General features: G+C 36.7%; 1 protein-coding gene across 4 annotated transcripts; it reads right to left on the bottom strand.

Annotated features, from left to right (window-relative positions):
* Positions 1-832: 832 nt before the first annotated feature.
* LOC132163159 (PHD finger transcription factor) lies at positions 833-10,401 on the bottom strand. 4 transcript variants are annotated; one of them, XM_088519091.1, is made up of 11 exons: positions 10,300-10,401; positions 6,952-9,795; positions 6,639-6,768; positions 6,439-6,527; positions 4,811-5,040; positions 4,318-4,404; positions 4,147-4,246; positions 2,875-3,082; positions 2,671-2,797; positions 1,143-1,200; positions 833-1,043 (listed from the first exon to the last, which is right to left on the bottom strand). In XM_088519091.1, exons 1-11 carry the CDS (start codon positions 10,399-10,401, stop codon positions 1,035-1,037), a joined length of 3,984 nt encoding a protein of 1,327 aa, XP_088375217.1. In that variant the 3' UTR covers positions 833-1,034. The 4 variants fall into 4 exon arrangements, with proteins under 4 accessions (XP_088375217.1, XP_088375216.1, XP_088375218.1 ...); XM_088519090.1 differs by having other exon boundaries at positions 833-1,018; XM_088519092.1 differs by having other exon boundaries at positions 1,143-1,192.
* Positions 10,402-11,305: the final 904 nt, after the last annotated feature.

The raw sequence follows: 11,305 nt of genomic DNA, 5'->3' as shown, positions 1-11,305 counted from the left end.
ACATTAGAGAACTTCTCAAATCAGGCCTGAGGAGCATGTTTGAGATCATACAAAGCCTTATGTAGTCTAAATACCTCCCAAAGATTATGGAAAACACCAGGGGGTAGAGAAATATAAACTTCTTGATTGACATCCTCATTTATAAAAGCATTTTTGATATCCATTTGTGAGAGGTTCCTCGGGTTAATAGAAGCTACTGCAATCAAGGTGCAAACACATGTCATCTTAGCAATGGATGCAAATGTCTCCTCGTAATCAAAACCAAACCTCTGGGTGAACCCCTTTGCAATCAAACGAGCATGCAATCTTTAACCAAAGCCATCAGACTTGGTCTTGATTTTGTAGACCCAACGAAGGAGGAAGAGGCACCAAATCCCACGTGCTAGTCTTATGCAAAGCAAAGAGAGCTAGAATATCCAACAAGTGGAAAGAAAAGGAATGAAATTTCATGCGCGAATAAACAAGAGAAAGCACGGCAAGAGCTAGAATATTCTGCAGTGTGTTGAGTTATTTACCAGGAAAAAAAATAGGAAAAAGATATTACAGTAGCTGTAAGATAATGGAAGATCGATCAAAGGGATAATTATTATTAACATTATCAGCTGTATTCCACAAATAAGGAACCATTACATTTCTACTCCAAAACTGTGCACCAAGAAAAACTAATGGTTAGCTTTATTGCTATATCTCCGATTCTCCTTAGTATACATTAAAAGTTATTTTACCATGTTTTCTATACAAAAAAGAATCCGCGCATCTCACAAAGCAAAAACAACAATCTTCTAGGCACTGAGGCACACTAGAATGAGTTTCCACTTCGCTGCGCTTTTTTTTTTTTATCTTTTTTAATTTTTTTTTTTTTTTATGCAAGTACTTCACTGTGATTTAGATCAATCAGATTCTGCTATTTGATACCTTCCGTCTGTAGCACAGAAATCTGAATTACTGCCTTTTTCTTCCTCCATCTTCAATCAAGCACCCTCTATTGGTTTCAGTAAGATATGGCTGGTCCCCTCCTCTGGACAAGAAGCCAGTCAAAATACCTTGTTTAAGAATTAAAAATAAATAAATAAATACCAGATAAGAAAGGAAAAAGGAAAGGACAGTGATGGAAGAAGTGACTTGTTCATATGGGAAAATACCATGACAAATGTATCATCAACTGGGTTGTTGCAACCATACCCGTTGTTGCCTGTAGTACTAACAAAAATCACCAGAGTCAGTGACACAACCACAAATTTAAATACTGAGCAGGATTCAAGAAGTAATGCCAAATGTTTAAGCAGTTAATGCACGAGGAAAGCATGATCAATCAGGTAGGAGAGAAGTTGCTCATTTCTGGAGGACCAGAAACCAAACCTAAACAAGTTACATTTGGAGAATGAAATTCCGACTTGAAAGAGTATAGTTTTCGACAACACATCAAGCTAGCACCCATTAGAAACTAATACAAAAGAAACTCATATGTCCACCAAACTAATGAAGTAGGCACTAGGCAACATGGCATGATCTTTGGGGTTCAAGGCGAAAAGGAGAGTCTGTTTGTGACCCAATCGGGGAAATGACGTTCAAAGGCCCCAGAAAAAGGTGCTTTTTTTTTTTTTTTGCTTTGGAGTACTGAATAGTCAACTCTGGAGTTAATAAGACCAGTGTGTTGTATATGAAGCAAAGGGTGGACTGGATTGGAGGAACTATAATAGTCTATTACTATTATAGTTTTCCTCCCTCTCCAGATCTTTTTATTTTTTATTTTTCTTTTTTATGACAGGAAAACCCTAGTCATGTACCTACCCTTGAAGGATAAACCTCGGACTCGTCTAACGTACACCTACCATACATATTGGTTAAATTTAGCTTTGCCAAGGGTGTGGCCCCAAGGAGTTGTTTGCACCCAAAGGGATTTGAACCTTATACTTGATGGTTATGCCACCAAAGTCCAAGGCCTTCACCACATAGCTTAGCTCACCATTTGTTTAACTCATACACAAAAGTCACAATAGAAAACATAATATCAAAATAAACAATAATTTCCAACAACTAATGATTTTTACAAAACATCAATTTCAGGTAATTTGGAAAACCCCAAATTAACAAATTCTACTTACCACGTGTGCAAACGGCACCAATATCCACAAGTTTCTTCGTACTCCTTAAAGATTCTAACTCGTTCCTATTCAAGAATGCACCTAAGCGGATCACAACACCTAATTTCTCCCTATAACATATTCTCTAAAAGTCCGTTTCTCTCATTTAATCTAAATCTCCCTTACATCAGATTCGTTTGATGCATTAGAATACTAATCTCAATCTCGAATACAAAACATCAACTTGGAAACATTCATCTACAAAATCCCTTAATTTCACCCAAAATTAAGACCCTATATGCTCATTATACTCAATTCAGCCACACTCATTCATTATTGCACGTTCATACATGCAATTCAATTCTTTAATTACACAATAGAGCCATCAACTTGAAGCGATTAGAATTCATAGATCAAAATCCCCAATTTCCATGTATACGTAGGCCAACCACTTGGGGTTGTGGCTCCAGATTTGAGATACAGGCACTGAGTTTGATTGTTCTTGAAGATACAATAATCATAAGCTCATACATTGTTCTATTATTTTTTCATTTCATAAGCATAGGAAGTAAGAGGTTAGACATACATTAATAGTCCCTGTTCTGCAATTCTGCTCTCATCAATTTGTTCTGTTTGATATACTTCAGAGACAGCACTGAACACATCCAAATTAGTACAATCTTCATTTTCATAGGCAAGATCACGCTGGGTTCCTGCAAAACAGAATATTTTCAGTAATTCAATGAATTACTTCCTTTTGTATAACATGCATGAAGGGTAAGAAATATACCTCTTGTTGGACTTGATTCTTCTGAAGGGTTCTTTATTAGGAGTTTCTGGCACATGACAGTATCCGGGAAATTCAGGAAAGTAAAATCCAAAAAATGCAACCTCTCAGAATCTGTCATCTTCGTAAACCCAAATGAAGTAGTCCACGTGTTCAGTACACTAGAAATTGCGGGCAAAATCAGCCTCTCAACTCCTAATTCGGTGAGCTTCTGAAGAAAAAGAAAGTGGAAAACAACAGTGAGAAACTACTAATTAAGTCAATTTTCTGGATTCATTCAGCCAAAAAGAGAACGAGGAAGGATTATTTGTCCTTTCACTTGGGGTCAATCTTAACCCATTAACCCACTCCCTTAAGTGGACACAACAAACACAGCACAACAACTTTTCATAGGCTACAAGTGGTTTGAATGGAAAATCAATTATTATGAAACGTCAATTGGATATTCTATATGATGCAACCATCCAACCATCGATACTTTCAGTTTATAAAAATCATAAACTGGGAAAAGCAAAGCTCATTATGATCATCAATCATTTTGGGAACCCCTTTAACATTCTGTATTAATAGGATATATTTGCACTGATAAGAAGGGTGTTGTTTGTCCATTTGTTCCAAATTTTTCTGTCACAGGGTAGAGAAGATTAGTAGCTAGTAAGGCTTATAACCTTGAATTCATGAGTCAAATCCTGTCTCCACAACAAGAAACCAAACATCCGTAGTACACCATATGATGAATATAGCTGTACGAAGGAAACCACTAACCAACAAAGAAAAACCACCACAAACAAGATAGTACTAATGCTCAGATGGTTTTAACCATTAAGTTTTAAACATTTACGAAAAAAAAGAAAGTGCATTAGAGTATTTTTTTTAATATTCCAATGTTAGAACCAATATTGTTTTAATCAGCATTGAACATCACAAGAAGTCCTTAGTGATTAGAATGCAAAATCAAACTCGCAAATTTAAGTCATTCATAATTATAGTGGCATTATAATATCTCACAAACTGAGTGCAATATATGAGAGGCATGTAAGTAGTTGATTTACCAATTACTGATATTGCTACAACGAAACAACGAATCAATAATTTACTTTTAACCATGGTTTTCGTTGGTCAGCCTTATGGCCCTTATTTTAATGGATGGAGCAGAATGGAGCAGAATCACTCCACTTACTGTTTACTGTTTCCTTGTAATATAAATTATGAGACCCCCCCCCCCCCCCCCCACGCAAAAAAAAGTAAAAGTAAATAAAAAACATTGTAAGCCACCTTTTCAAGCATATTCATCAAGACGCGACACATTCCACGTCGACGATATTGAAACCTGGTACCAACAAGAGGTATCTCTGCCACTTTCCCTCCATAGATCCTAGAACAGGAAAATAACAATTCAGAGACCTATAAAACAAAGCAAAAACTAAGGGATTCTATAAAACTCACCTTACAGTAGCCACAGCAATCATTTCATCATTTCTCCCCAAAACCACTGTATAAAACCCTCGGAAGTTCAAACGGTTAAGCTCTGACCTGCAACGTTTCAAATCACAAAAGTCATGCTTTTGCACTTGAAATTAAGAAATTCTCTCTGCAAATTGGTATATCTTGGGGAGAAGCGGGGGCTGGGGGGGGGGGGGGGGAGCATATTGGTAGTGACATGGCGGAGGCACATGTGGAAGCAGCAAAGATAACAGGTTTTACATATTGGTTTTTTTACCATTGTTCATTATTTGAGTCCATAGTTAGTGATAAGAAATGTATTCTGTCACAAATTTTCATTTGTATTTTTTACAAAGGTAATGGTAAATGGAAATGATACTAGAAAGGGCCGTAGATTAAGTAAATAATTATGTACAATGAAATAAGAGAATTACATACTAGTCCTAACATCAAGAACAATGAACATAACTAAAACAGAGGTTAAATAATTTCTTACCCTCTATTAAAAATAACATCTTCAACAAGATCTCTCTGGGTGTGAGGTTCCTTAACAGGTTCAAAACACTCATGCATCACACCAAGAGCAACATTAAGTTTGCTATAATTCTCTGTTATGGCCTCTACATCATGACTATCAGACATCATTGGCTTTAACAATGTCCAAGTCATGTTGTCCACACCCACTGGAATTTGTTTACCTAAAATCTGCTGGAGGCCCAAAAATATCTGCAAGAACAAAAAAATCATAACAGCCATGTGCTAGATGTGATACCTAACATAATAAATCCATGAAGCACATTTGCTAAAGTCATGCATAATAGACAAATCTCATCAACTACTGACAGTATGAAAAGAGCATGAGATTAAAATCGTATAAGATTTGAAGCCTATTGTCTTTCCAAATAAAAGATAACTGCCACTTACATTCACTCAGGTTGCTCCCTCCCAAACCTTTTTGTTTTAATACTACTATTCATTGTGAAAAGATCTTTCTAGCCAATATTTCCTCCCACTCGGATTACATTAATAACATCATCATTTTTTTTTTTTTTTTCAATTGAAACCTCTAAAAATAAATTTTTGATAAATTATTTTTTTATAAGGAAACCTCTAACAATAAATTGTAACTATAACCAAGTAACCCTTTCTCTTTTTTTTTTTTTGGGGGCAACTATAACCAAGTAACTGCAAAGGAACAAAGGCCTCTAGTCCTGTAACGAAAGTGCTGGTCACATCTACACTAACACTCTAAAAGGAGTACTCAATTTAGATTAAAAGAAAAAATTAGAGCTCTCTAATATCATTTATAAAGCCCAATTTCACATACTAAGGAACTAATGTAGAACTTAGCACCCATGAGTGCCTTTATAATCTACCCACTTTATGTAGGTTATTCATCTATCAGATGTGAGACTGGGGTGTTACAAGTCTCCCACTGCTTCATGAACTCTGTTACACATACAGCCTTAAAAATGGCACTGGATTTCTAACCAATAAACAAGACAAATTGTGTCTATCCAAACAAATAAAGCAAAGGAAAAATGACAAAATCCAGAAAGAGGAAATCAATTTGGATATGTTCTTTCATTTCTCTTAGCTATTAGCATAAGCAACTAGCATTTCTCAAAGAGACAATCTAGTTCCAGCTTTTATATTTTCACTTTTGAATTTACTCCTTAAACTCTATTAACAAAGAGCTCTTGCCTTGAAATTAGTTAGGTCACTTGGGTATGCAATGATCTAATTCTTTAAGTTTTCTGTTTTTTGGACTAATACCTCCTCAAATGTAAAACTTAACCTTCATATTTGACATGAAAAGGAAAATAAAAGAGAAAGATAAAGAAAGTACGAATTATACACATTAAATTTGACATGCAAATTGCAATGCTTTGTTGAAAAAGAATGAGAGAGGCTAATTCATAGAAAATTGGCTAGAAAAGTCCTTACGAGTTCATATGAACAAATGGAAACAAAAACAAATGATGCACAAGCTGTTTGCTATGATCGAATTTTTTTTATAGAAATTAAGATATAAGCTACAAAGAAACTTCAAAATAATGAAGTCCGAAACCAACACTAATTGACACATAATATTAATATTAGAAAATTGTGGGTTTAAAATACCTCTTCACACTTGTTGCAGCAAAACCAAGTTTCTTCAGGACAATTTTCCAGCTTATCTGCACCTCTATCTCTTAAGCAGCCAAGGTGATCTACATCAAATTGACAAAAGCGCATTACAAAAAAGTTAGAAATGTGTTTACATACATATCAGTTGCTGGCGCTTCTCATGAAATGAATTAGACAGATAAAAGTTAACCTACATTTTTGCTCGCACTGAGTGCAAGTGAGAACAATGTCATCAGTTAGATGTTCACTGTTGTTTCTGAATTTCTTTTGCTCACAAATTCCACAACAGCATGGTGGGCAGAACCAGTCACCATCCGGAACATCCTACAGGAGAAAAACAATTTCCAGCCCAACACAGGATATCAATGACCTCAATCATATGATCCCTAAGAAAACGTCTCAAGGAAAGAGAAAAAGTAAAAGGAATCATAAATCTGACACAAACTGAGGATATATATATATATATATATATATATATATATATATATAAGAAGAGGAAAAATCTACCTTCAGACTGATGCAACTTTTATGGAATGCAGATGGACATTGATCACATAAAATTAATTCACCGCCATAGTGACAAATGGTACAAATGTGGTCATTCTCGCCTGGATGTGAATTTCCCTTCATCATATCATGTGGTTTTTGTCTGGAGCTTCCCATTTTATTACCACGTATCATTTGCCTTTGGCAATCTAACAGAGACCTGCCATCTTCCAGAAAAATACTAGCAGCTGGTCTGCGGCATTTTCTGCCAGCATGAACTTCAAAGCCAGAAAGAGTGAACACCTTTTGACAACAGCTGCACTTAATCCCTTTACGAGTTATCCGCCCTTCTGCCATTGGACGAAGATTCTTTTTGCTATGATAACGTACTTTTGCCCTCGGAAGCACCACATTGTTATCAATCAACCAAGAGAGTACAGTTCGAGGATTGTAGTGTGATGAACTAGGAGTAACCACCTGCTGTACTCTTTTGAATGAACGCAGTGTTGGGCGACTACTTTCTAGATCAGTACTTAATTTGTTCCATGCACCAAGAAACTTTTTTCTTTTTAACTTTGGGAGGCTGGCCTTTTCATTTTCTGGATTCAGGTTTCTACTACTTATTAATCCAATAGGTGAACCATCTTTTGCAGCTTGCAAGTTATGTTGTGCTTGAAAAGACTGAGATGCAAGATGTAATAAATCATCCTTCCTCTTCCCACAGATTGTTCTAGTCTTCCGAACTTTTACTTTACCATGCTCAGGAAGTTCTGTCGACTGTGCTATACTGGAAGACTCTCTGTACCCCTTTGTGGATGGTGCATTACTTGCTGTAGATGATGACTTATCACCTTCCTCTTGCTCAATGACTCCATCCATACAGTCTTTGCAGGCTGCTCTAAGTGAAGAATAAACCTTCCCTCTTGGAGAAGTGTAGTGCAACTCACGCCTCCCTCTTCCAAAATATGCGTAATACATCTTCCACCCCACTGCTGAGAGGTGCATCCGTGCCTTTGACCTCAAAATATGAGACTTGGAGGACCTATCTATTCCATGCATATAATAATCCACAATAGCTTGAGGACAAAATTCTGCGTTTTCTCTAAGGACATCAGACTGAGGAGGCACCACAGTTTGAGGGGCAAAATCAGGACACTGACTTTTTTCTGGTTGTTCTAGAACCAAAGTTGAAGACGGATCATCAGGTAAAATATGCAAACTTCTCTGGTTATCTGAGATTGAAGAAATCATCTCTGTGGTGGATCCCCTTAAACCCTGACAGACCTGAACAAGTGAATAGTAACATTTCCCATCAGGTGAGGTATACCGAAGTCGAATTCCATAACTAAATCTCGTGAAATCAATTTTCCAGCCCAGGTACAAAAGATGCTTCCGCAAATTTGTGGTTACGGAAATCTTACCCCTTTTTTTATTCCTACTCGTAACATAATCTGTAACAGCACTTGGACAGAATACAGCTCCAGGAAGTATGTCAGGGCCAGCAGGTAGCCAAATGGCTTTCAAAAATTTGGAATTTCCATTGGTCATATTGGAATTACTACTAGAAAGATCTCCACTGATGGTCAAGGAGTTGGTGCTAAAAATTCCGTCTGGATTAGAATGCAATACCGACGAACAGGCCGCTTTACCATGGCAATGTGCATCTGATTCAGTTAAAAGATTCATATCTGACTCAACATCCAAAGTAGAATTTAATCTATTTGTGGCAGAGTTCCCTTGATCAACCAATAAATCACTACACCATGAGTTCTCAACAGGGACAATAGCATGAGAGTTGGCCAAATCTGCTTCAGGGCTCATATCAACATCATCAGCAGTTCTAGCTAATTCCAATCCTGCATTGGTGTCTTGTAACAATCCCTCAGAAAGATCTCCGCTGATGGTCAAGGAGTTGGCGCTAGAAATTCCATCTGGATTAGAAGGCAATACCAACAAACAGGCCACTTTATCATGGGAGTGTACATCTGATTCAGTCAAAAGATTCATATCCGACTCAACATCCAAAGTAGAATTTAGTTTATCCATGGCAGAGTTCCCTTGATCAACCAATAAATCACTACACCATGAGTTCTCAACAGGGACAATAGCATGAGAGTTGACCAAATCTGCTTCAGGGCTCATATCAACATCATCAGCAGTTCTAGCTAACTCCAATCCTCCATTGGTTTCTTGTAACAAACCCACAGAATGATCTAAATCCTGAAATACGTATTTTAGAATAATATTCAAGTTCTCATCAATGACCTCCCACACTAACTTTTTCCACAAGTCTTTCCTAGTACAGGTCCAATCTCTAATTTTCTCAAAATCTTTTTTTCCACGCGAGTCATACCAAATTTGCTGCACCGAAACACCAATGAACCCTTCTTGCTCATATTCCTCAATCACCTCAAGAAATAACCAGGACCCCCGCAGATGCCAATTCTCTGTAACCTCACTCCAGTCTTGAGTAATTCTCAACCTGTTAATTTCTGTCTTCAATTCATCACCCAAATCTGGAAAGAAAATCCTCCTCTCATCCGAACCGTCATCGTGATCAAAAATCACGCCTTCCCACCAAGCATCCTGGTAAAAGACATCCACACACAGTCCATAGGAAAGGCCCCATTTACTAAACTCAACACGAGGCGGCGGCGGCCTTATACACCCACGATAATTGCAGCTGTTTGCAGTGGCATTACCAATCCCATCTAATGTGGGTGAAACATCCACAGCACCCTCAAGATTTTTAGAGCCATCATTGCACAGGAGATGGTCGTATTTGACACGACGACCTCGGTTATAACATGCAATGACAGTCGCAGGGTGCCATGAGCCCTGAAATCCATCTTCATCACTCCTTACCTGCAAAAGTTCAATTTTTTTTTTTACACAAAAAACTTGGAATTCACAATTAACATATAGCATGGAAATAATGATTAGTGGGTGGCTCAACATCACTAAAGAGAGAAAAAGAACGGAAAATATTAAACAAAACCCCCCAAATCCAAGTCTTTGTTCCCCATTACAGAACCCCAACTCAAGGCATTGCATGAATACCAAACAGAGCGCACAAACGAGCCATACATTGACAACAATAGTAAGACAAAAAATTGCAGTGCACATCGTAGTCTGGATCAAAAATAGATCGCATTCATGGAAAACAAAATAATCAATATACAACGAAAAGGAATACAAAAATCTAAGCAAATAATCACTACACATAAATACACACACAGAACCCAAAAGATTTGTTTTTTTTTTTTCTTTTGAAAAAGAAAGGCTATAAAGAAATCACAGCCCATGAATTGTTAACAAGAAACAATCGAGAAAAGAAAGGATTTTACAACAAAAACAGCACTGTCTCACCTCTACACTTTCACCACGAGTGAGCTTTCTTTTTACCATTGTTCTTCTCTTTCGCTTTCTTCCTCTACCAGAGTTTGGAGGCGCGTCCGCCGCCATTGCCATTGAAGAGTAAACAAAGAATACGTACCAGAAGGAAATAGGTAGAAAAAATCGGAGATTTTGTAACAAATTTTGTTTCTTGTATTTTGGGAGTAGCGTGCCCACCAAGAAAGACACACACATAATCTCCAATTCTCACTAGGATTTATATGGGAGTGTGTGCAGTTTAACCATAAAAAGGCTATGAAAAAGCAAAATAGAAAAGTTGTGACGATTTCTTTTTTCATATAAATTCTTGTCAGCTTTTCATGCTACAACTCTGCAATGTGACGAAATTGGATTTTTTTTTTTTTTTTTTTTTAATCCAATTTTGCTCATAGTGGCAATTTTGATAATAAAATTTTAATTCTATTTGACTCGTTCTTTTTTATACGTAATTTTAGCATCGGGTTTCTGTTTATATATACACCTATAAGGAAATTAGAATATATATTACATTAGTAGACTTTATTTTGACGATTTTGGTACAATTCATCCTAACTCTAGAGAATAAATCCCGAATATATGACTCTATTTGTGAGAACCGTGTATTAGGTAATATGAGGCAACTCTTTAACGGACTTGAACCCAAAAATGTCTAAGTCTAAGACACATTTCAAACCCGCTCTTTGCCGGCTAGGTTTATCCCGATGTTTTCTTGTGTGGCGAAAAAAGTTTCGCATCAGCTTCTTCCGATTTAGAAAAATATGCTCATGAACGTCTAACAGCTCTCTAAGTTTAACTTAGGCTAGCTTGCTTCTTTTTGAGTGTAAAACAGGTATTTAAAAAGATTTTTAGGGTTAATACATATATTTATAAAGTTTTCAATATTCAAATTATAATCTTATCTTTTTCGTCCACTAAAATTTTTGATTTTGTGCCTTGTTACTGAAAAAGATTATCTAGAGGAATTAATAGGGCACAATTT

Source organism: Corylus avellana, chromosome 8 (genome assembly GCF_965113065.1).
Source record: "Corylus avellana chromosome 8, dhCorAvel1.hap1.2, whole genome shotgun sequence".
Taxonomy (NCBI): Eukaryota; Viridiplantae; Streptophyta; class Magnoliopsida; order Fagales; family Betulaceae; genus Corylus; species Corylus avellana.
This window is presented reverse-complemented; position numbering and strand designations above follow the sequence as displayed.